This window comes from Miscanthus floridulus, chromosome 4 (assembly GCF_019320115.1).
Source record: "Miscanthus floridulus cultivar M001 chromosome 4, ASM1932011v1, whole genome shotgun sequence".
In the NCBI taxonomy this organism is placed as follows: domain Eukaryota; kingdom Viridiplantae; phylum Streptophyta; class Magnoliopsida; order Poales; family Poaceae; genus Miscanthus; species Miscanthus floridulus.
This window is the reverse complement of record NC_089583.1, coordinates 109,996,081-110,021,286: the sequence shown is the minus strand read 5'-3', so window position 1 is coordinate 110,021,286 and position 25,206 is coordinate 109,996,081. Positions and strand designations below refer to the sequence as shown.

At 42.5% G+C, this 25,206-nt stretch overlaps 2 protein-coding genes across 4 annotated transcripts; both read left to right on the top strand.

Annotated features, from left to right (window-relative positions):
* The first annotated feature begins 384 nt into the window (after window positions 1-384).
* On the top strand, window positions 385-3,774 carry LOC136552574 (fatty-acid-binding protein 1-like). The gene is made up of 4 exons (XM_066544135.1): window positions 385-873; window positions 968-1,217; window positions 2,207-2,298; window positions 3,299-3,774. The coding sequence occupies exons 1-4, from the start codon at window positions 396-398 to the stop codon at window positions 3,436-3,438; spliced, it is 960 nt and encodes a 319-aa protein (XP_066400232.1). The 5' UTR covers window positions 385-395; the 3' UTR covers window positions 3,439-3,774.
* A 1,899-nt stretch (window positions 3,775-5,673) lies between these two features.
* On the top strand, window positions 5,674-10,660 carry LOC136552573 (vacuole membrane protein KMS1-like). 3 transcript variants are annotated; one of them, XM_066544132.1, is made up of 8 exons: window positions 5,674-6,053; window positions 7,042-7,253; window positions 7,461-7,539; window positions 7,644-7,931; window positions 8,859-9,010; window positions 9,314-9,430; window positions 9,558-9,743; window positions 10,184-10,660. In XM_066544132.1, the coding sequence occupies exons 1-8, from the start codon at window positions 6,011-6,013 to the stop codon at window positions 10,295-10,297; spliced, it is 1,191 nt and encodes a 396-aa protein (XP_066400229.1). In that variant the 5' UTR covers window positions 5,674-6,010; the 3' UTR covers window positions 10,298-10,660. The 3 variants fall into 3 exon arrangements, with proteins under 3 accessions (XP_066400229.1, XP_066400228.1, XP_066400230.1); XM_066544131.1 differs by having other exon boundaries at window positions 5,677-6,053; window positions 10,106-10,660; XM_066544133.1 differs by lacking the exon at window positions 5,674-6,053 and having other exon boundaries at window positions 7,092-7,253; window positions 7,427-7,539; window positions 10,106-10,660.
* The last annotated feature ends 14,546 nt before the right edge of the window (window positions 10,661-25,206 follow it).

The window sequence follows — 25,206 nt, the reverse complement described above, 5'->3', positions numbered from 1 at the left end:
ACAAGCTCCTGCAGGAGCCGGAGCTGAAGCCCCTGCATGAGCCCTGCCAAAGAGGATCTCAATCCAGTCAGCGGTGCGGCGTCTAATGCGGAAGGCAGGGGCATAATGGACCATATGGATTTAGGGTATGTCTACGTATGCATGCAGGTGGGGCCACTGGTCACGTTAAGCGTAGAAACTGACATTTCTCCGTTATACAAGAAATTGTAATGGCACGATTTAAAATAGATGAAAAGTAATGGCATTTCTGGAATGTGCGGTTTTTTTAATGGCTTCAATTCAATTAACCAATTTTAAGAGATTGGTCGAAGTGCTCAGAGAAGTAGTGGATTGAGTTTGGTCAGAGTTGCTCTTAGCAAAATCCTGGCTGCAACTTAACAAAACGTAACAAAGAAATGAATGGGATCACCTCGCCACTGCCGCCGCGCGCCACCCGCGCCGCTCTCCCACATCGAGTCCTCCGCCCCCCGCACGGACGCACCTCAAGTTCACCACCTCCTCTTCGCCTCTCGTCGCTGCGGCCCGCGGCCATGGTCTCCCTCCGCTTCCCCACTGCTGCCATCCCCCGCCTCCCGCCAACCCAAGCCCCCAACGGCGTCGCCATCGCCACCACGGTCGCCGCTGCGGCCGCGGCCGCAGCTGCAGCAGCGACCAGCTTGACCCTCACGGCCAAGTCCGCAGGCCGCCCAAGTCCGCACCCTGCCCCTCTTTGGGCCTCCCTCTCCCTGGCCGACGGGGCGGCCCCCGGCTCCGTCGAACCCCGGACCGGCGCGACATTCCCCACCGAGGCCGCCGCTGGGCGCCGCCTACTCGGCGTAGGCCTCCGGAAGACCAGCGTCCTCGGGCTCAAGTCCATCGACGTCTACGCATTCGGTATTCTGTATTTCCGCTAAAAACGACATATTGGATCTCTCCATCGTCAGAAAAGCGCTATAAAGAGGAGATTTTGAAATGTCGCTTTATGTAGGCGTGTATGCGGATGGCAACGATTTGAAACAGCAGCTGAAGGAGAAGTACAGTAAGTTCTCCGCCTCGGAACTGGAGGAAAATGCTGAGTTGATCAACGATACGCTAGAGCGTGACATACGGATGACGGTCAGGCTGCAGATTGTTTATGGGAGGCTGAGTATTCGCTCGGTTCGCAGCGCATTTGAGAAGAGTGTGGGAAGTAGGTTTCAGAAGTTCGGTGGACAAGACACCAAAGAGTTGCTTCAGAGGTAATTGTATTTCAGGTCTCTTTTGGTTATACTATATGGCTTTGGGGGAGAAATGCTGAAACTTCTTTTAAGACCTGTTCTGATAAGCTTACAGCGATGCTTTCATCAACCCGCAAACTTGAATATGTTGCTTTCCATAACATTGTGTAGTGTCACGATTTCCAACCTTTCGTTATGGCTTAATTGAAGAAACGGACCACACATAACGCATTCAGCTTCATATTGATTGATAAAACTGAACTCACATCATATCCATCTCCACAGATCTTGAATGGGTTGTTTGGAGTGGAGCACAGTAAATCTTGTAGGAGCACGTACATTCCTCCAAATTCCTATCGCATCATCCAATACAAACATGAACCTTATATTTATATGCCATGTGCATTGTGCAAGCTTGTTAATTACTTTCTCCAATTCCAAATGTGGGTCATTTTAGGATTTTAATTGGGTCCGACCTCTTTAACTTGAGCCATCAGTGTATAGAAAGTGACGTAATTTGACAACACATGGTTACTGTTACTAGATTCGTCATAGGCTTTCATGGTATATAACTCCCCCTATTTAAAATAGTATACTTTTACATAAGTTGCAAATCCTAGTGCCATATTGGAGACTATGTCGATGTCCTAAACAACTTATGCTTGGAACAAGAGGGAGTATTTGTTGGCTAATTGTGATTCTTCTATTGCAAATGGACTTTTCATGTTTCTCACGATATTCTTTTAGAACAATATGATTAATAGATATGATTGCAAGAATGTGGATACTTGTCCCTAGCCTCTGTCATTGGGACCTAATAAGCTAGTGGGAACTGAGAATGACAGGATGCTAGATGCTAATAGTAAACCATTCAAAACTATGAAGAGTTACTAGCTGAGAAATTAAGGAGCTCTTTAGGGAAATGATGCTATTATATTACTTCTATTATTATTATCATATACTGAAATTCATAAGTATGTACATCAAATTTATACCTTGTTCTTCCGCAGCTTTGTTGCACTTTTCAAGGATGAATACAAATTACCAAAGGGGTCTGTGATTGAGCTTTCGAGGGAATCAAACCATGTGCTTAAAATTTGCAGTAAGTTCATTTCATTTTCTGCTTGCATTTCTCTTTTGTTGGTTTCAGTATTTAGGTGGAGGATTTATTTTGTGGCAAGGACTGAAGGAATTATTTAAACAGCTTGAAAGATGTATTCATGTTGCAATTAGTATGCATGTGTCCCACATCTGAGTACCTGGCAACATTATTATATTTGTTCACACAGTTGCTCATATGTTAAATCAGATAGTCTGACTGCAGGGAAATAAAGTACTTATCCTATTATCCAGTTACCCCGTTCCAAAACTTAGGAGATGCCCTTATTTTTCTAAATGCTCGATGAGTTATGTATAGCAAACATCCGACTGATATTATGTTCCAAACCATCTAAATTTTGAACTGAAATACTGCATAATCCAATCAGAAGCAGTTGAATCAGCTACTGTAATGCCTCCTCCATCCTGCACACTTTCTCACACAAATGAGAACTCCTGTTGCCACTGATGCCCCACCACACCATTGTGCATTTGTGCCTTTGCCGCCGTCACGGCTTCCATATGCTATGCCTGCACCACTCCCCACCGCTGCATATTTCTGCACCACCCTCCTCCTGCCCTTCCCGTCCACCTCTCTTGCCCAGCCATGGTACCACCTCAGCTAAGCCACTTCCATCAATGGCTCCCTGGCATTGCATCAGCAGTCATCGATGAGCCTTGCTTGTCCTTGTTGCTGCCCACTCACCTGCTGCATCCATGGTTTGCATCTGTTTCATTGCATTTTCATTTGATTTTAGAGCAATTGCATATGTTTCTCCTAAAGAAATGGCAAGTATGAACATTAAACCTGATCTCCTACAGCTCCAAAGGTCATTGATGTTCATTGTTAGAAGATTTTGTAATGGCATGTCTACACACTGCACACTGATGCATTCGTTTATTTTTCCTATTTATCCATTTCAACTGTAACTGGACGAATTTCATTAAGTAAATTTCTTCTTAATAATGCTCATGATTAATTAACTTTTTCTCTGCGTGTGTAGTTGAAGGCGAGGAAGTGGGGAGCATTGAGAGCAAGCTCTTGTGCCAGTCTCTCTTAGATCTTTATATTGGAGATGACCCCTTTGACAAAAATGCAAAAGATGATATCCATGAAAATATAGCTAGCATTCTTAAAAGTTAAATGCGATGCTTGAGGTTACATGGAACTGGGAAAGAAGATATTTTAATTCCAGGAGAAGTCATTCTACGAGCATTCATAATTCATATCTGTGCCCACTGTTATTTTTCTATTTGCTTCTGCTTCCGGAGTTGAACTTTCCTTCCATAAAAAAGGAAACAGAATAAGAAACTGCTGCGCGACCCAGGTACTACCTACTACGTAAGAAAGTTTGGGCATCCATGTCGAGTTGAATTCTGTTGTTGAGAATTACTGGTACGTATGACAACACTGAGTATAAAAAGAGCTGCTTCCATTCGCTGACTGCCGGCGGATGGTCCTTCCCATTTCTCTGCTTAGTTCAGCTGCTTCCATATGCTTGCTCCGATTCCACTGTTTTTAAGTATATGGTCTGATTCCTGAACATGCTGACGCTCATGTTGTGCTGACCCTGTACTCTGATGATTTGCATAGAAACAGTTTTTTAATTAAAAACAAAAGAAAAATCTTCATCTGCCAATAGCTGTGAACAATCAGTTATAACATCTGCCGAAGTGTACAGCGACATCACAGGAGGTAACCCAAAAAATCCAATTTCCTCTGCTCTGAGGCTGCTTCGCCTGAAGGTGACTTGCACTAGCAGACGACACCGGCTCCTTGCGACTGACGCGCATGATGCGGATACGCTTTCGGCGACACGAGCCTCCCAGACCAAACGGATCGATGCCTTTCCGCCCGAGGAGCGAGAGGTGGCGACCGCGGATCGTCACGCGGCTCGCGTGCTCCACTCCTCGTCGGTTCCCAGCGCGGTTTTCTGTCGCTTCTCGCGTGCACGAAATCTCGCTGCCGTTGCTTTCCGCAACCGGGGGATCAGCTCCTGTGCGACCCCGTCGTGGCTGGTTGCCTCTCCATGTCTCCTCTCAGAACTCAGAGCCAGCAGGCTAACGACGGGCAGCAAATGATGGCGAAATTGCAATGTCGTCACGCCTCGATCGAAAGATAGCATACCCACGTGAAAATGAAAACGGGACGTGTTATATGCATATTGTACCTTTTTTTTGCGAACATATGCATATTGTACCTTGTGTGTGGTGATAAACAAGGTGTGAGGACGAGGTAGCAGGTTTAAGGTCGGCCTCAACAAATAAAGAGGAGGCTCGAGGTTGAAAGTGATCTTACGAGATAAAAAAAAATGAATTTCAGAAGAGGACGCCATCGTTGAGGCCACGACGTAAATATCAAGAAGCCAAGGGAGAACGACTAGTATGGCAATCATCTATGACTGGTATGACAACCATCGATCAGGTGTAATTGGTGTCTTCCTGGTTTGGAACATTGGATGACAATGTTTCATTTGACCACAGATTAAAAAAAAGTTTTTTTTTTCGAGTGGCCTGTAATGCTTTTGATTGGATTCTAATGATCACATTAGATAATGAGAAAGTTAAGTGCTAGTAGTAGTATAACTTATCTGTACAATTTCTCTAGAATCAGGATATCAAAGAACTAAACCACTCGGATGATGGCTCACTTATGTTCTGTTTGGCAAAACTCTGAAAGCTACGAATTTGTAGCTCTCAAAAATCTTAAATATAAAGTTAAAGATATATCTAGAGCATTTAGATCGATCATATATTGCTTATAGTTTTGATTAATGATAATATTATATACACAATTATATTGTAGTGTATAAATTGTATAGATAACCTGAATCTCAAAGCTAAAACTATCCATCCCAGACGATGAAAGCTAGTTGTTTACAATTCACCAACACTCAGATTGTAACGATCCCATAAACTAATCGAGATGTTCGAATATACATTCTTGGAAGTACACGAGTTATTTGTCACAAATCTACGCCTCGTTCGTTTGGTCGTAAACGATCGTAAATTTTCAGTCAGAATAGTATTTTTCTCTCACATCAAACTAGCCAGCAGTAATAATCCACAATCGTATATGATCGTTTCAGCCCCAGCTGAACAGGCTGCTGGTCCAGTCGTCAGCATCAGCAATGATGATGTGGCTCGACCCTAAAGCAGTTTTTTAGCAGTTCAGCACAAAGCTTTAATTTCCACTTTTTTAAAAGAGAAAAAGGTTAGCAGCAGCTCGTAAACTCCTCCCCGAATTGAAGATTGGATTTCTACTACTAGTTTTAGCGCTCAAGCAACCACATCAGTTTTCTGCCCTCATCAGTTACCTTTGTACCCCTCAAGAAAACGCGTGTATCCGTTTCCGTCTGTGGTGACGCCTGACGGGGTAATCGTGAAATCCCGGGCACGTAATAAAACGGAAAGCCGTTCTCAGCTTGCCTTCCCTTTTTTCCCCTTGCGCTCGCGAAAAAGGTCATCTTTTCAGGTGGAAGGAACGATTCCTCTGTGCCCCGCGCCTCGCCGGGCTCGTGCTGCTCTACCCTCCTTCCCCAGGACGGTGAAGAGGCGTTTCCGCTCTAAACGGGAAGCAAGGCTCGCTCGCGCCCTTTTTTTTCGGTTCATATAGCGCCGGCGCCTGGCTCAAGCACCAGCACCACAGCTCGCTGCTCAGATCTACGCGGCGGCGGCAGCGGCAGCGGCAGAGGGGAGGGACCTGGAGCTGCGCCATGGGGCCTACGGTTGGCGCCGGCGAGGACAAGACCATGTCAGGTGAGTGAGTCTATCGGCTCGCAAGGCTCTAGGACGGGTCGTGTTGTTTGGTCCGCTCATTGTTCTTGGAGATACGCCGTCTCGTTTAGTTCTTGGGTTTTAAATCATCTTGCGCTGTTCATACTTGACATCTGTGGTGTGGAATTATGGAAATCGTTGTTGCTGCTCGAGGTGCGAATGCAAGTCTTTGAGGTTTTCCTACAAGGTTGGAATATTTCATGTTTTTTTTCTGGTTTTTTTTCCCTACAAATTCGGATTGGCGATACGTATAACCCCTTCTATTTTAGGGAAACACAGTGACTTTTTTTTGTTTGGTTTATTTATTTTTCTTGCCCGCCCGTGATTCAAAGCAGTAGAACCGTTCTTTTGAGTAGCGAAATTGCGTGCTTGGTATCGGTTCTTTCAATCTGTGATTTTGTTTTATTCAAGCATTGGATGCTTTTAGAACACACCTTTTGAAGGTTAAAACTTAAAAACTGAGGTTTTCCACGATTTCAAATTAGATTTTTAGATAGTATTTTGGCGGTTGGCGTCTGATTGAATTATCTTTATTTACTTGATTTTTTTTCTTCGGACTTATTTTTACATGATAAAATATTGGCATCTAGGAGTGATAATTTTACTATTTTGTTTTTTTCTCTGCTGTCTTGCCCTTGTGGCAGGATTTCAATGCAAATTTAGTTTTCCAGCTCGAAGACAAATACAAATGCCACTGCCACAAAGCCTCCTTTCTTCGAAAAACTGTGTTATGGAAGGGTAGCTGCCATTTTTTTCCCCATGCGTTGCAGAACTTGCGGAATTTCGATTTACTATATGTGAACAAGTTGCCTAGAATGTTAGTAATAATTTGGAGTGTGCGTTGGATTCTCCATACGGCACTACAGGATGAGATGAAACCATGATTTTTATTAACACTTAGCTAACTGAACGAATAATGAGATATACTGCGGTGTAGTCCATGCTCTAACCAGTGCACTTTATATTTCAGAGCTCTGGGAAAAACATCGTGTGGACCTGGAGAGACTAACAATTACATCAAGACCATTCAAGACATTGGCATTCTTTGTGTTAGCCATTGCTCAGAGTTTGGAAAGAACGTGTTCATCTGTTCTGAAAAAAGGTTCTCGGTTAAAAATCGCAATGCTTTTGGTTGCTGCTACTTGGGTTCTGCTCTTGTTCACTGATGGCCTGCATGAAAAGGTACCGTCTTCTTTCAAATTAATTAGAACATCTGTATATCACAGGATATTTGAAGCAAAATATTATTGATGTGACCAATCTATAACTATGTAGATGAAATTCTCTTGAACAATATGGAAGCAAATTTGCTAAATGGCAGATAGTTTTAGGTCTTCCCTAAATATATATAGCAGCTTGGATAAACATGGTATGTTGTCATTGATGCAGCATCTACAGGAGCTACTTTGGTATGTCAGGTTTGGATTGTGGTGGATCATACTAGGGGTCGCTTCATCGATTGGATTAGGTAATTACAAATAGTTTCAGATGTGGTGAAATTGTGCATTAGGAGTTTAATTAGTTGATTTAAATATAACAAGAGTTTCTGCTTACACTGTAATTATCTTGCAGGTTCTGGTTTGCACACTTTCATAATGTATTTAGGTCCCCATGTTGCCCTGTTTACTATCAAAGCGGTTCAGTGTGGTAGGGTTGATTTAAAAAGTGCTCCTTATGACACTATTCTCCTTAAAAGGAGCCCATCCTGGTTGGAGAAAGACTGTCTGCAGTTTGGACCCCCAGTTTATCATGAAACAATTCCATTCAGCAAAATACTGCAAGAAGTTTGTCTCGAAGCTGTTCTTTGGGGCATTGGAACTGCACTTGGAGAGCTTCCTCCATATTTCCTCTCAAGAGCAGGTTTTGTTCATACTGCTCTGCATACTAACTATAGCATAATTTACTTGATTATTACAGCTATTTTCTCTTGCTTGTCCACTTGATCCGTCTCTTCCACTTTGAGTCATTGCCTCATGCCCTCATCAGTTGTCCAAGGGCTGGTTAAAAAAATACAATTCTACCTCCTGCCTATTTTTTGATAATAATACCACCTTTCATTGAAGCATACTTGTGCTCGGATTTCCTGGCCAGAGTAGCAAACTAAAATTATGTAATAGTCTCCTTGTTCTTCTTAGACAATGGAATAGAAATATCCCAGCCTCCACATTGTGAGATGCTTTAGGCGGTCCTTATTAGAATAGGTGCAAAAGCAGTAAAAGGAAAACAAAATGCTTAATAACAGCGATCTACAGCCATCATAAACAAAGTCTGCTGGTTCTGTAATTAAAGAAACAAATATAAGATATGCGCAAGAGAATGCAGCATTTTTCATTAAATACTTTTTTTTCCTTGTCTCCTTTTAGTTTTGTAGATATAAACAATACTTTTTTTCCTTGTCTCCTTTTAGTTTTGTAGATATAAACAATGATGTCTTCATATTGTTATACATGAAAATGAAAATGGTAACGATCTTATTAGCTTATATCACAGGCTAAGTCCCCCTTCTACTAAGAAATTGAAATCATTATGATCCATGGGGCCTTATATAGGTATCAAAGGAATAGTGAGCTTGTTTATATCCAAAAAGTTTTACAGCTCTGCTGCCAGCAGTGTTATCTAGCTTACAAGTTAACCACAACAATCCATCATATAAAGTTAAATTTAGGATCAATGTACCTTACAAGATTGTGCCATTGGTTAAAGGCATCAACTTGAATGATGCAGTAAGCCCGTTTTTTTTCTAAGTATGTGTTATGTTGCTGACTCCTTTTAAATAATGAACCACAGCTAGCATGTCAGGCCGCGTAATTGATGAGTTAGAAGATTTGGATGCTTCCATTTCAGAAGGTTTTCTATCATCAACTTTACGCCAGGCCAAAAGATGGCTCATGTCTCATTCACAGCATTTAAGCTTCACTCTAATATTGCTACTTGCTTCGGTTAGTATCATTCTGTTGACATTTAAAATTTGTTTGTTCAAGTCATATTTTAGTATGTTGCATTTTTGCCCTACTTGCTGACTTGCCTTGTAGCACCTTGTCAATTTAGACTGTAATAAGGTGAAGGCCCATTTAAATCGTTGAAGAAACTCACATTCACTCTTTGCTGACATTTGCATGACATATTATTGTTAAATCTTTTGAATTTTTTGTCTCACTGAAGTTTTATACTTATTGACATATTATTCCTTTCCTTATGAGATGTATGACATGGAGAAACTGTATAATTATTTCTTCTGTCAGGTGCCAAACCCTCTATTTGATCTTGCCGGTATGTTGTGTGGACAATTCAACATCCCTTTCTGGAAGTTTTTTCTAGCAACTTTGATTGGAAAGGCTATTGTTAAAGTTTGTATCCAGGTTCGTCAAACTTCTTGGTGCAATTCATATATTTGCATTTTTCTGTGAATTGTAGTCATAGTATCATGCAGATTTCTTCTCATCTCCGTTAAGACAACTGACTGTCATTTACAAATCACTTATGTAGACTACATTGGTGATTACTCTCTGCAATAACCAACTTCTTGATTTGGTGGAGAAAAGGCTTATATGGGCATTTAGCAATGTTCCTGGAGTGGCATCTGTCCTTCCATCTTTAGTTTCCAAGCTGAAGATGGCCAAAAATAAGTTTTTATCAGCCCATGTTGCTGCATCAGCTTCTAGTTCTGTTAAGGTATTAATTCCACTCGACTTCAGTTACAAAAATCCGAAATTTACTGCAGCCATATGCTTCACTTGCCCACTCTTTAAAGTGATCTGACGGTAGCCCCTAGGACGGTAGTTATGTTTCGATATTTTACCATTGGCCATGTAAATACATGGCATGGAATATCACACCATGGAAAGGTGTTCAGTAAGTGGTTATAAAAATAAGCTCTTGATCTGGGGGACAGTTCTAGTGCTGACACCGGTTCAGAGAAAAATAAAATGCTGATATAACACTGAAGCTCCAGTTATTTATTCTGCCTATTTACTCTGCCCACTCGTTGCCCTTACATTGTTACAAAATGTTCATATTGTTTAATCCATATTTAGGGAAAGAAGTGGAATCTGTCATTCTCTTTGGTCTGGAATACCCTGGTGTGGCTCATGGTTGTAAACTTCATTATCCAGATAGTTACTTCTACAGCACAGGGTTATCTCAGGACACAACAGGAGCAAGAGATCAGTAAAAAGTTGGAAACCGAGCTTTCTGCCTCTGAACCTTCTTCTGGCTTGCCAAAATGATTCAGCCTGGGTGCCGATCTGGTTTCTTCATTTGTCTGTATAGTATATCAAGTTTAGAGAGGAAAATCAACATGAAGAATGTGGTAACTGACTGGGAAATTCAAACTGTGCTCATCAATTGTTTGCCGCTAATACATTGTACATAGTCATGCATCAACCATCAGCTCAAGACTAAAGGCTCTCCTGCACTATTGTGGTTGATTTATTTCTTAAAAAAAAGAGAGAGAAAAGCTTAACTAGTGCTGAAAGTATAATGCCGCCCCAGCTACAATTGTTAGTTTGTGACCTTTGTACATAGCAACAAATATATTAAGGGAGAAAAATATCTAATGATACAAGTTAGTACCTGATTTTGACTCCGCATTGACAATGATCCCTTCTCGTGTCGAGATCTGTCCTTTCTACGTTGATGGCGACGCGATGAGATTTCTGTTCCTGTCAGTGCACACCCCACATGCCAGGTGGTTAATGGAGAAAGTGTGCATCTTTATCATCTGTTCTCTTTAGCTCCTTTTCTCTGTAATGTACCAGAGTCCAGCTTCTGACGCAACTTCACTGGGGTAATTATTGATCTCCTTTCCCCATGAGGTTCACCTCTGAAAGGTATGTTGCGCCATGTTAACCTGACAAGAAAATTTTGTTGATGAAAGGGATGGGCAAGAGTTCTAGATGAAACTACCATCTGGCGCTTGCTTCGACCATTTCTGGTTGATTGAAAGCGGATACATGCTGATTGCCTGATTGAGCAAGTGATGCCGGAGGCTTTTTGCCCGGAAATGAACAGGTCACTACTGTTTGTGATGTACATCGGCCTAAACAGCTCGAGATAAAATGTCTATGTTGGGCCATTCTGATTCACCCTAGTACCCTACCGTGTAGCTGAACATTCGACGGCTAGTGTAGACGTGTTGGGGGAGGCCTTAAGGCTTTGAGGTTAGTGGTTAGACTTAAATCTACATCGATTGGTGTGTGAACCTGATGAAAACATAAACGGACTGTTCGCTTGGTCGTAAACGATCAGTGGATTATAAGCTACAGAACAGTATTTTTTTCTCACATCAAGCCAGCTAGTAATAACCCACGATCGTTTCAGCCGAAACGAACAAGGCTGAAACTCTTTGGCTCTCAATTTTTCAAGTATTTTCATAACAAAATTACTCCTTTCATGAAAGAACAAAACAATCAAACAGTTATGCCATAAATACTGGAGTGCATACAACTGAAACGTAAAAATATAACGACCACTGCACTAGAGATGCGCGTTTAAACGTCATTTAACATACTGTATGCAGGCATTATCACCCGAGGAACAGGTTGTACTAATGCAGTACAACTGTGATTCTGTGAACTGTACAAGGTAGGAGTATAGTATATTCCAGCTCAAAAATGAAAAAGGTGATGAATGTCGTAAATTCACGGCGGCACAGCCACACCCCCGAGCTCTGTTCGGCTGGCTAAAAAAACGATTGATGTTGATTTATTACTAAAAGAAAAATATTGTTATTTTGCTGAAACGATACGGCTGATAAGTTTAAGCGAACAGTGCCGTGAGCTCACGCTTTTTGCCCACACCCTCTGCACCCTCTCCTATAGAGTAATAGTACAATTCTAGACAGTACCTAGTCAATTTTTCTAGTTTAACCAAATCGATATGAATCATACCAAATAAGTATTATTAGTTTTGTGATGAAATATGTTTTCATAATATATAGCTATTATGTATTATAAATAACGATATTTATTTCCATATAATCTTAACTTTATGTAGAGCTAAATTGTATTCTTTCCTAATCCTTGCACGTTGCCTACTAGTCTACAGGGCATTGTCCTTTTTACCGTCCACGGTTGATGCAGTGCCCACGACGCTACTGGATTGTAGCATAGCAGTAGTAGTACTAGTACTAGTATGATCCTAGCAAGCCTACCAGCAGAGGTGAAGGGAGAGTACAAAGGCTCCCCTGCAAGCTACTAGGGCCAATACAGTGCTCGTACCAAACCATATTTTGCAGTAGGTTTCTAGGGATTCACGCCTCAAAATATAGTACTTGTGTTTTTTTGAAATAATAGTTGTGTTTTTTCCTTGGCAAAGAAAACGAATACACTGTACATGTATTATACATCATATAAGGTTGTACAAGGGTACATGAGCTCTTCCAGTATTATGTTTTCTTCTCTGACAGATGATACCAATGAGCTCTTCCAACCTCCAGTTTGTTCGTTTACTCGTTTACGATCGTGGATTATAAGCTAGAACATTATTTTTTCTCTCACACCAAACCAGCCAGCAGTAAATAATCCACGATCGTTTACGACGAAACAAACATGCTGCTCGTCCTTTATACTAGTATTTCTTATTTTGTCACTTTGAAATGTTGGTATTCTGGGGGTAACATGCCAGGGTAGTATATTTTACACTTTATAATACGCAGCAGGTCATGGTCCACAAATGATACCAGCCGGTTTATCAGCTAGAATCTACAATATTTTTCTCTCACAATAAATCAGCTTCAGCCAGCTTTAATACCAGCCGAACACCACCTAGCAGTGTTATTAAAATTTAAGACGACTGTTAGGCACTAATGACAAAGCCATTCTGGATCACTCTTTCCTGCCACGCTACTCCTGTTAACTGCTCCGGACTCCAATTTGGTCCCTGTCAAACCATTGCAACTACCATAATACGTATATACGATAGCCACTAACACGTACTTGTAAAGTAATCGCCGTGGCACAACAGTATATATAAAAAAAAAACAAGTTGGGCAGCAGGGAGATGGGCAATTGTCTAATGATGCAATTGTTTAATGATGAGGATAATCTTGGCACATAAAGAAGTGCCAGGGCCTCCTTAAACAATGGTTGTGTGAGGATGGCCGTGCATAGCCTCAGCATTATACAAAGGTTCAGATGTGTGTTCATGGTAGCTATTATTGTAGTGGTCAAACAAAGGTTCCCAGCCTTGCACTTGCCCTAAATAATTGGACCTACCACCAAGTATTTTGTACCTATTGGTAAACACATAAATAATATTATATGCATGTATCAGGCAAGTAGAATATTGAGGATTTTTTTATGGCACCAAGCTTGTGAGGATAAGCTCTCTAGTGGAGGAGGTGGCAGCAGCATTTGGGTTGCTTGTCCATGTCAATGTGAGCCTTGAGAAAATGTTAACCTAGAAACATGATCCCTAATATACTATGCACAAACGAACACAAAGATTAGAACCAATTCGCATCGAGTTGCCTACCACAGCATTAGTTTATTGGCGGCGGGGACGGTATGCTAAAGAAACTGGACAAAGAGCCTTTCAAGCATTGGGCATCTATTTTCTTGAACCTAATTATCATGTTTTCAGCCTTTTCAGTCTTTTATAGCCCCCTGCTCCCTCACCTGCCCAATTGGATGCAGTTGAGTAGCATTAGGACATCTTAAAATAATAAAGGGGCAATAATCTAACTGTAGAAACAGTGGCGGATGCACGATGCGGGATAAGAGGGGCTAAAACAATGGAGATGTTGATTTGCATGAAGATTTAATGGTGAAATCAAGCTTTTGCTACAATAATTAGGCTTGAAATCAAAAAATTAGGGGGGGCTGGAGCCCCCCAGCCCCCCCTGTGGATCCGCCGCTGCGTAGAAATGTATTGATCCAACAGATATGGTGATCTGTGCTAAGTGTGTTTGATCGATGTGATCTTATATGAGTATATGCATGGCTAGTGAGTAGGATTTTCACATTTATATCAACTGCTTGCCCCACAAATGATCAGCCTGGGTCAGGTTCATTGTAAAATAAACCAAATTATTTTACCATCTCCGTAACACAGAGCTACTATAGTAAAAAAAATTATCGCAAACCGAAGGTAAAATACAAAAGTGTAACACCCTAAAAATGACATTCTTTTAAAATTAATAAATATGATTTGTTTATGCAAATATGTGTGCATTAAAATATAGGAAAATAATAAATTTTGTGGAATTAAAATTTAAAAATAAGGTTAGAAACTTTTTGATGCATACATGCGGCTGCATATCTAATTTTGTGATGATTGATCTTGATTCAAATTTCAAATGAATTCAAAACTTATTTAAAAATGCTTTTGGAAATCCATGTGGAAAAAGAAAAAAAAATGCAAAATTCATTTTCCCCCCTCCCTTCTTCATTTCGGCCCGCAGGCCTTCCTTCTGCTGGCCCAGCCCCCTCCCGCAGCCCAACTCGCCTCCCCCTTGCGCGCTGCGCGGCCCAACACCAGCCGCCAGCCCAGTCGTGCGCGCTGTGCGGCCCGGCACAGCCCAGCCGCCGCGCCTTCCTCGCGCCCGCAGCCGCTGACCGCCCGGCCCTGCATGTCAGCGCCATCCCCTACCCCGCGCGGCTCGGAACCGCCCGCCCACGCCTGGCGCTGCTGCAACCGCCGCCCACGACACGCGTCGTGGGAGCGTCCCTCGCTCCTCGGCCTCGATTTAAAGGAGCCGAGCCCCCCCCCCCCCCCCGCGTTCTCCCCTGCTCTCCCCACTCCGTTTTTTCACTCGCGCTCACGCCACGGAGGCCACAACCGCCGCACGGAAGAGCTCCGCCGGACACCGTCCTCGCCGTCCGCGAAACGCCATCTCCGAGTCGCGTTTGTCCCCGTTTGAAGTCACGTTGAGCTTCGCCGTGCTCCCCTCTTTCCCCCTATGCTTTCAATTTGGTATTTCGTGGCCGTTTGGGGCCCTATTCGCGAGCGTCCTGCGAGCTTTGGCCGCCGGCCATGGCGTCCGCCGCCTTGGCTCACTCCTCTGGCCGTCGTAATGGCCTGGGCGAGTTCCCCTTCAACCCAGCTAACTCCCGGTGCCTCCGGTTTTCCGAACCGTGGCCCATAGGCCGTGTTCCGCGCACTTTGGTGACCTCCATGCCGCCGGCAATGGAGCTTTGCCGCCGGCGTCACTGTTCCAGCGGCCACCTTCTTCTCTCTCCCCCCAGATCCATTTCTGGCCACTCATTTCTAATCCGACGGCTCTGATTGGCCGATACCCCTTCGCAGGTTATTTTTCTAAAGAGACCCTCAGTTTTCATCTTATTGAACCCGCAGTCCAATGCGTAGTTCCCCGAATACGCATCCTCGTTTTGAAAACGTAAACTTCACTGCTTAAGTATAAAATACGTTTTCAGTATTTACAGAAATGCCATTTGAACTGTTTTACTTATAAAATTGTCGTTTTAGCTCCGAATTGATCCATTCAAATCGCGTTAGCTTCGTAATTTCATAATCTACATGCTAGAACCACTGTTAGTCAAGTTTGGAACTTTTTAATTTCGTGGTTAGATTTAATTAAATATATGGCTATAGGAAAACCCGTTTAAATCATAACTTTCGCATTTTAGCTCCGTTTTTCGTGAACTTCGCGTTGACGTGATCGTAGCGAGACGTAGATTATTTTCACAAATATTTTACCTTGTTTTCTATACTGTTGGTGTACTGTTCTAATGATAGGAATATTTGCTTTGCATGAATGCTTTTGGAATGTTGTATGTTGCCGTGTTGGTCGCGTTCAGACGGTGAGGAGAACGTTGGAGATCAAGAATTCTTTGACGACCAGCAGGATCAGCAAGGGTTTGTGAACCAAGGCAAGTATATCATGGGCTTACCTTGATGTCCTATTTCACTTTAATCCATTACTCATTTGCATGTGTCTAAATTGATACCCGTAAGGACATCCTAGTGATTGTTTATCTTGTTTCTTGTCTCCTATGGGTCAATTGCATATGGGTAGATTGCTAGTGCTCTAACTGAATTTGATCTACATGATGATGAATGATTCTATGGAACTAAGGGTATAACATGATTTATAACAACTGTTCCATAGGGCGAAGGTGCAAATGACTCTTGATCATGTTGCTTCTAGCCCTCCATAAGGACTTATCTGTCGACAAAAGCTAGGACTGACAGTGCAACCGGAAGAGTCATATGGCTCTGACTTTAGCTCAGTAATAGGATCTTTTCTAGCTAGTTAGAGGTTACCTTTTTGGTGCAAATGGGGCTTGCCACGTTGGGTATAGAGCTACCTATGTTCCTATGAGTATAGCCACGATGGATATGTGCCATAGGAAAGGGGGGTTCCTATATCTGTCTGCCAAGGAAACCTAGCGGCCCTAACTTGTTAGAGAAACCTATAAAATGGCTTCATAGTGTACCCTTCCCGCTCACCTTAGCAGTGACATGAGAGTAATTAACCCGGGCATATGGGGAATCACGACTCGCGGTGAATGTGCACCACCTCTATAGAGGATAACAAACTGTTATAACAGCCATGCTCATGGTCACGAGCGGCCCAAAAAACTCACAGAATAACTGGATACTTGTTGATGATTAATTGAGTTGTTCTATGATGTTATATGAGACACTTGACCTTGATATCTGTTCATATGGGGTTAAATGGGAGCTTAAGCATAATTTGTTAATACCTGAGAATAAAAGTTTGACTTATTAAAAATGCTAACTGCAGTAAAACCAGAGTCAACCTTTTTGAGCTTCATAACCCCATGTTAGCTTGTTAAGTACGGGATGTACTTACGCTTGTTTATTATCTTTATTTGGATAAAAATCCTAGATGGGTAACAGATGACAACGGGTATGAGGAATTCCCAGAGGATTTTTAGGCTTATGGTCAACCAGTTGATCTTCCCTATGATGAAGCCCCACGAGAGAGTTACCTTTTAATTTCCGCTGTGATGTATAAGACTAAGTTTTATTATAACTCTGATGTATGAGACACCGTGATGATACTTTATGTAATTTATCGGCTTGTGTGTGTGATTGATTTCTAGGCACATACGAGTTTTGTGTATTCAATTTTATCCTTAAAATTGGGTGTGACAAATTGGTATCAAAGCCAGGTTGACTGTAGGACGCAAGCCTAGTTAGAAAATGGTCGTTTTAGCATCTTTGCTCCTATGGTTTCTTGCTTACTATCTTATTATTGTTATTTTATTGAAACATTTATGTTTTTCATACCCTAATCTATTATTTAAAATTGTTGATTCTAATTCTATCTCACTTTAAATCTATAGATGTCTCATAACCCAAAGACTGCTCGCCTCAGCACCACCGGCTATCGTGCCCTGTTCACCCCGTGTGCCCCACAGGCAGAGAGGGAGATTGTGATCATCTCCGATGACGAGGAGATAGCTACCCCGATGCCTGCACCTACTCCTACTCTAGTCACCGCGCCAGTCTATCCTGTTGTAGCTACACCTGAGGAGTCAATGGCTACTTCCCCTACACCTGCACCATCTCTAGCTGTTCCCGTGGTGGATGAGGAGATTGGCTGGAAGTGCAAGTACTACTTCAAGCTAGCCCCAAAGACAACCTACTACCACACCCTCCTCACTCACATGCTGGACGACTACTACCCCGACTTGCATGCCTCCATCAGCTACCACTGTGCCGAGTACCAGCATCCATTGGAGGCTACCTTCTGGAAGGTAGAACTAGTGATCACCGCCTGGAACGACATCAAGAATGCACATGAGGTAGAGACTGTCCACTGTGCCCCTGCCAAGAGAGCCCATGCCTTGGATGGTATGGAGGATGCAGCACAGAACGGCTACATCCACTACCATGGTCATCGCTTTGAGGCCATGAGGGAGGATCGCTTCAGGTTCTTTCCTCGAAATGATCATGAGGGTGTTTGGCAGGTTTTGGCTCCACCAGAGAGTGACCCAACTCTGAAGGCAATAGTGCATCATATCCACGCTATGTAGGGAGTGGATGAGGAAGTCAAAGGAGAACTACGTGCATCTCAGAGGGCTCAGAGACACCTCCAGAAGCAAGTGGATGAACTTCGAGCTCAACTTGGACAGCCTTCGATCTATAAGAAGAAGCGTTGGTCCTTCACCATGATTGACACTGCTCCATAGGTGTTAGGTGCCTTGATCTAGTTTACCACGTCGTTAGTTTGTGTTTCATACTTAGTTTTGTTGGTCTTGTGAACTTGGATGATTAGATGTTTTAATTTGTGAACTTGATTGATTTGGTATTTGTTTGATTGCTGAAGTTTGTGGGCATGTCCACAAGCTTCCTTAGATTGGAACTTTAAGTTTAGAATGAAATCTTAATGCAGATGTTTCGCTTTACCTTATCCCTGTTGTGCTGATTTCTGGAGCAGCCTGTGTTCTTTATCTGGTATCTCGAAATTTAGGCTGTTAAAAATTCTGAAAATTTTGTGGAGATAACTAGACTTCTATATCTTTCAAATGTCTCTGGAATCACGTCAATAGCTGTTCAGGTTTGTGAGATCTAGCTGACACAAGTTGATGTTCCTGCGCTGTCTAGAACCCAGAACAATTTCGGTTTAGCTCTACTTTTGACCATGTGTGTGTCAGAATCTGTAAAAGTGATCTAAATAAAAGTTATAGCTGATCTCCTAAGCTTTCCAACAAATCTTGGTGCACTTCTGTTGGATCTCTGAAACTTGAGTTATAACAGTTTTACTGAACTCCTAAATTTGAATCTTGTCCAGAAAATTATCAGCATTGTTTCTTATCTTTTGTAAGCTCTCTATAATTGGAAAATCTCTAAATTTTGCACATTTGTTGGAAAACAGATGGCCGCAAGAGGAGGAAGAGGCAGAGGCCGTGGTCATGGACATGATGCTCTCATAAATCTACCACCACCGCCACCTATGACCATGGAACAGATATTGGGAATGCAAGCGCAGCTGATGCAAGCTATGATGCATCGCTTGGACAATGAACCTGCAAGAGGGCCACCGTCTATTCAGGTCAGAGATAAGCGTGGAGAGTTTATGAAAGGTCATCCACCGGTGTTCACCCATACCTCAGACCCTATGGAGGCGGATGATTAATTGCATGCTATGGAGAAACAACTGAACATAGCACAATGCAATGACCTTGAGAAGGTGTTGTACGCTTCTGGGCAACTCCAAGGAGCTGCTCAGGATTGGTGAAAATCATTCCAGTTTGGACGTCCCAACAATGCTCCTGCTATCACTTGGCAGGAATTCAAGGACAATTTCTGGTCATACCATATTTCTAATGGACTAGTGGAACTGAAGCAAGAAGAATTCCGATCCCTCAAGCAAGGATCAATGACTGTGGCAGAGTATCGGGACAAGTTCGCACAACTATCACGCTATGCTCCAAATGATGTAGCGGACGACAAGGATAAGCAACGCCGATTCCTCAAGGGACTCTATGATGGACTACAGCTCCAGCTGATGTCTAATACCTACCCTAACTTCCAGTCTTTGGTGAATCACGCTATCGTGATTGACGATAAGCGCAAGGAGATAGAAGCTAAGAAGAGAAGGCTCCAAGGGCAAGCTTTTGGAAGCAACACTCAGCCCACATACTTATCCCCAGCAAGGTTTCTAGCAAAGGAATCAAGGACCAACTCACCAGGGAAATCGTGGTCAGTATCCTCAGCGGAACCAGTTCCAGCAACGCCCTCAGTGCCAGCAACAGTTTGGAAATCAGCGTCCCCCACAATAGACCAGCAATCTTGCAACACGTCAGAGAGTGCCCAACAATGCTCCTATGAAGAGTGGTGCACCCAATAACCCCAATGCCTGCTACCGATGCGGAGAAGTAGGTCACTATGCTCATCAGTGTCCTAAGAAGCAGAACCAACAAGCACCTCAGAACTAGACCATCAATTAGAAGTTCAACGCCCGACCACCTCACACTACGAAGGTGAACTATGTGTTATCTGATGCAGCTCAGGAGACGCTTGAGGTCATGTTGAGTACGTTCAGCGTCAACTCTATCTCTGCTACTGTACTTTTTGATTCTGGTGCTTCGCATTCTTTTATCTCCCAAGCTTTTGTTAGAATGCATAGCATACCTTTTTGTTCTATGAAAAACCCCATACTAGTAAATTCCCCAGGAGGTAGTATGCCCACTTCTTATTGGAGCCCCTCAACTAGTATTTCCTTAAGGGGGATAGACTTCAAAGTGAAGCCTATTGTGTTGAGAATAGCGGGAATTGATCTTATTCTGGGAATGGATTGGATGAAACAAAACCGGGCAGTGATTCAGTGTTAGGAGAAATCTATGGTTAGTGACATCACTCAATGGAGATAGAATCTATGTAGAAGTGGTAGTGCAAGCCCAGCCTATAGCCATAGTGAACTAGCTAGATGGTGAAGTCAATGAACAAGATCGTATCGTGGAGGAGTTTCCGATTGTCTTCCCCGATGACTTGCCAGGTATGCCACCTGACCGAGACATTGAATTCATTATTGAATTATTACCTAGAACTACACCAATAGCTAAATGTCCATATAGAATAGGAGTTAATGAATTAGAAGAGTTTAAGAAACAACTAAAAGAGTTGCAAGAAAAAGGTTTCATATGCCCCAGTTCTTCTCCGTGGGGGGCACCTGTGATCTTTGTGGATAAGAAGGATAGTAGTCAACGAATGTGTGTGGATTACCGCTCACTTAATGAGGTTACAATCAAGAATAAATACCCGTTGCCTAGGATTGGTGATTTGTTTGATCAGTTGAGAGGAGCCCATATGTTCTCAAAGATTGATCTCTGCTTAGGGTATCATTAGCTTAAGATTCAAAACTCGAACATACCCAAGACAGCATTCACTACACGGTATGGATTATATGAGTACACCGTTATGTCTTTTGGATTGACCAATGCACCTGCATACTTCATGTATCTGATGAATAAGGTGTTCATGGAATTTCTGGATAAATTTGTGGTGGTATTCATAGATGACATACTAATATTCTCTAAGACTAAAGAGGAGCATGCTGAACACATAAGGTTGGTCTTGCAAAAGCTTAGAGAGCATAAGTTGTACGCTAAGCGGAGCAAGTGTGAGTTTTGGTTGAAGGAAGTCTCTTTTCTGGGTCATGTTGTTTCCAATGGTGGAATAGCAGTGGATCCAGGCAAAGTGCAAGATGTACTGAATTGGAAAACACCAACAATGGTAAGTGAGATTCAAAGCTTTTTGGGATTGGCTGGATACTACAAAAGGTTCATTGAAGGTTTTTCCAAGCTAGCCAAGCCCATGACAGCTCTGTTGGAAAAGAGTGCTAAGTATGTATGGTCGGATAAATGCCAGGCAAACTTTGAAGAGCTAAAGAAGAGATTGACTATAGCTCCAGTATTAATTTTGCTTGATTTAAGCAAGAACTTCTCTATATATTGTGATGCATCCCGTTTGGGCCTTGGATGTGTGCTTATGCAAGAAGGAAGAGTGGTTGCATATGCATCTAGACAACTAAGGAAGCATGAGTTAAATTATGCTACTCATGACTTGGAATTGGCAGCTGTGGTTCATGCTTTGAAGATCTGGAGACATTATCTAATTGGATATAAGAGTGATATCTATACTGGTCATAAGAGTTTGAAGTATATCTTTACCCAATCAGATCTGAATCTGAGACAACGTCGTTGGTTGGAATTGATCAAAGACTATGATCTGGAAGTGCATTATCACCCGAGAAAGGCAAACGTCGTAGCTGATGCACTTAGCAGAAAGAGCTATGCCAATGGACTTCAGATGACATCTATGTCAGCAGAGCTGTGTGCTGAAATGGAGTATCTCAACTTGAGCCTTGTCACTAATACAATGGAATTGGTGATAGAGCCTACATTGGAGCAAGAGATACGCAAAGGTCAATTGGAGGATGAAAAACTTAAGGAGATAGCAGAGAATGTAGTGCTTGGAAAGGCACCCGGATTCAGAATGGATGAGAATGGTACTCTTTGGTTCAGAAAAAGGATATGTGTACCTGAAGTGAAAGCTATCCGTGATGCAATTCTGCAAGAGGCCCATGAGTCTGCTTACTCTATACATCCCAGAAGTACCAAGATGTATTTGGATCTCAAAGAGAAGTATTGGTAGTATGGTTTGAAGAGAGATGTGGCAGAGTATATGGCTTTGTGTGACACTTATCAAAGAGTGAAAGCTGAGCATCAAAGACCTGCAGGGTTACTACAACCAATGAAAATTCCTAAATGGAAATAGGAAGAAGTTGGTATGGACTTTATCGTAGGATTGCTCCGCACTCAAAGAGGCTATGATTCAATATGGGTAATAGTGGATCGACTCACAAAGGTTGCCCACTTTATACCAGTCAAGACTACCTATACTGGTGCAAGACTAGCAGAGTTGTACATGGAAAGAATAGTAGTGCTTAAATGGTGTTCTCAAGAAAATTGTGTCGGATAGAGGCACTCAGTTTACATCATAATTCTGACATAAAGTACATAGATCTTTGGAGACAAAGTTGAATTTCAGTTCTGCTTACCACCCGCAAACTGATGGACAGACTGAAAGGATCAACCAGATTTTAGAAGATATGTTGAGAGCTTGTGCACTTCAGTATGGTGATAGTTGGGATAAGAGTCTACCATACTGAAAGTGCAGCTAGCCCTTTAATGGGTTTTGGATGATTGAATGACAGCGTGATTAAAGGACTAACCCATTTGCTAAGTGTGAATAGGTAATAGGTTATCTCATAGGTACTTAATGAAAGCCTAAAATGATGTGTTGTTGTATAAACAATCTAGTTCAAGCACAAGACAACAATGCAAATGGAATTCATGTGAAGGCTTATTTCTTGTGGGATTTCCATGTACTATGTGAAAGCAAGCTCATGATTATTAGTTAATGAGACATGAGGGATTGCATATGGAATGGTCTCATATTTGAAGCTTGCTAAATTAAAATGAAAAAGGTAACAATACATATGAATGGATGATTCAAAACAAGATGTGACTTGATGGCTTGAGATGGTGAAGATAGCAAGGAAAGGCTTCGAGGTACTAAGCAAGGGTGAAGGGCAAGCGACTGGCTTGGCGGCCGAAGAACCTAGCTAGGGTGAAGAAGAAAGTACTTGCATTTAGTTGAGGTACTAATCAAGCTAAAGATGGTTATATTGATGTGAAGAATCAAATCTATAATGAAGTATTTGATGGAAGTGACTTGATACATTTGGGATTATTCAAATTTGATGAATGAAATCAAGTCACATGCTCAAGATGGCTATGCTCAAGTGAAAAGATCAACATCAACATGTTAGCACCCTTACTTGATAAAAGATTGGAAGGGACGGCATCAATTCAAAAGAAATCAACTCAAGTGGTATAAATACTTTTTTAATTTGATCTTGAGTTTAATAGGTATGCCGTACTACTAAGAGGGATGCATCATGTTGATAGATAATGTTTCGTAAGTGCTCAAGCCAACCCATGTGAGGTTTGATTATTTAAGCGACAAAAGTGCTAACTGATTTCTTGCTGGTCTGGCAATACCGAACGTGTCCGGTATTCATACCGGACGTGTCCGATATTTGTACAGCAGCTGTAAAATTGTTGTTCTCGGGTTGGTTCGTCGGGAGTTCCAACGTAGGTCGGGAGTTCCGACGGTCGGGAGTCTCGGCATGGGTCGGGAGTTTCGACATCTTGCACTTCAACTAATTGGAGGGTTCACTGTCCTGGTCATACCGGACGTGTCCGGTATGGATGACCAGAAGCCAACGGCTAGTTTTCAAAAGCCGTGAGGGTCGGGAGTTCTGACGGTCGGGAGTTCCGACATACGTCAGGAGTTTCGACACCTCACTAACTTTAACTCAGTTACATGTTTTTCAAAATTACTGAGGGTCGGGGGTTCTGACTTGAGTCGAGAGTTCCGACGGTCGGAAGTCCCGGCATTCATCGGGAGTTCCGACACCTCACAACTTCATTGTAACTTAGTTACCATTGGCGCAGTGTGAGTCATACCGGACGTGTCCGGTATGCATACCGGACATGTCCGGTATTACAACGGCTATAAAATGGCTAGTTTTTCAAGGGGGCTATAAATACCCCCAAGCCTCCACCTTTGGAGGCTGCTGATTCTGCTGAGATAGACACACGTTTTTTAGCCTTGCCAACTCTCCTAAACCCTCTCTTAGTGAGTGTGTGATCCAAATTGCAAAATTAATTTGTGGGTTGAGAAAGAATTTGAAAAAGAGAGCAAGCCACCACTTGAGCACTTGTGCATATTATCAATCTCGTGATTCGCATTTGTTACTCTTGGACTCTTTGGTCCTAGACGGCTAGGCGTCGTCAGAGAGCAACCGAGAGATTGTGGTTGCCTCGGAAAGTTTGTAACGGTCGATTCCGCCGCCTCGGAATCATTTAGTGGAAGGAGGAAAAGGAGTTGGAAAAGACTCTGGCTAGAGTGACCTTCATGGTACCCTCTAGGGCTGACCTTCGCTGGGTCACCCGTAGCCCCCTCAACGGAGAGTAGGACTCGAACGAGTCCAAACTTCGGTAAAACAAATATCGTGTCTAAATTTGCATTTTATTTGATATTTGTGTTGCTCTAGCTGTGCTGCAGGTTCTCTGTGTATATTGTCATCTCCATTAGGTGCCTGCAGTTTGGTTTGAAGATAGAAATCGAAAGGAGCAAGTTCGGGGTTGATCTATAGAAATCATGTATACCGGACACGTCCGGTATTCATACCAGACACGTCCGGTATTTCCTGCCTACACTGAAAATATTTATTCTCTATTCTAATTTGGTATTGCAGGGTTGTACCTTCTAGATATATTCTTTATACCTTGTTTACTTTGTGGCTAACTTGTGAGGGGTGGTAGTACTCTTAATTTGGAGTTTCCATTTTGGAAACTCCCCTTTCTAATTGTTTCCGCATTTAAAGGTGTAAATTTTCAGAAACGCCTATTCACCCCCCTCTAGGCGGCATCCTAGGTCCTTTCAATTGGTATCAGAGAAAGGTTCTCACCTAAAGCTTCACCGCCATGAGAAAAGGATGTCGACGCCTATCGAGTTGGAGCCGATGCTTCTCCAAAATGATGGTTCAAACTTTCTACCTTGGTCAATACATGTACTCAATGCTTTTAGAGATATTAGTCCTCTTGTTGAGCATATTGTGGATGCAAGC

Coding starts and splice junctions, on each gene's coding strand:
- LOC136552574 (XM_066544135.1), top strand. CDS start 396: ATGAATGGGATCACCTCGCCACTGCCGCCGCGCGCCACCCGCGCCGCT. Junction 1,218..2,206: donor ACCAAAGAGTTGCTTCAGAG/GTAATTGTATTT, acceptor GTTCTTCCGCAG/CTTTGTTGCACTTTTCAAGG. Junction 2,299..3,298: donor CCATGTGCTTAAAATTTGCA/GTAAGTTCATTT, acceptor CTGCGTGTGTAG/TTGAAGGCGAGGAAGTGGGG.
- LOC136552573 (XM_066544131.1), top strand. CDS start 6,011: ATGGGGCCTACGGTTGGCGCCGGCGAGGACAAGACCATGTCAG. Junction 9,011..9,313: donor TAATATTGCTACTTGCTTCG/GTTAGTATCATT, acceptor TTCTTCTGTCAG/GTGCCAAACCCTCTATTTGA. Junction 9,744..10,105: donor CAGCTTCTAGTTCTGTTAAG/GTATTAATTCCA, acceptor ATCCATATTTAG/GGAAAGAAGTGGAATCTGTC.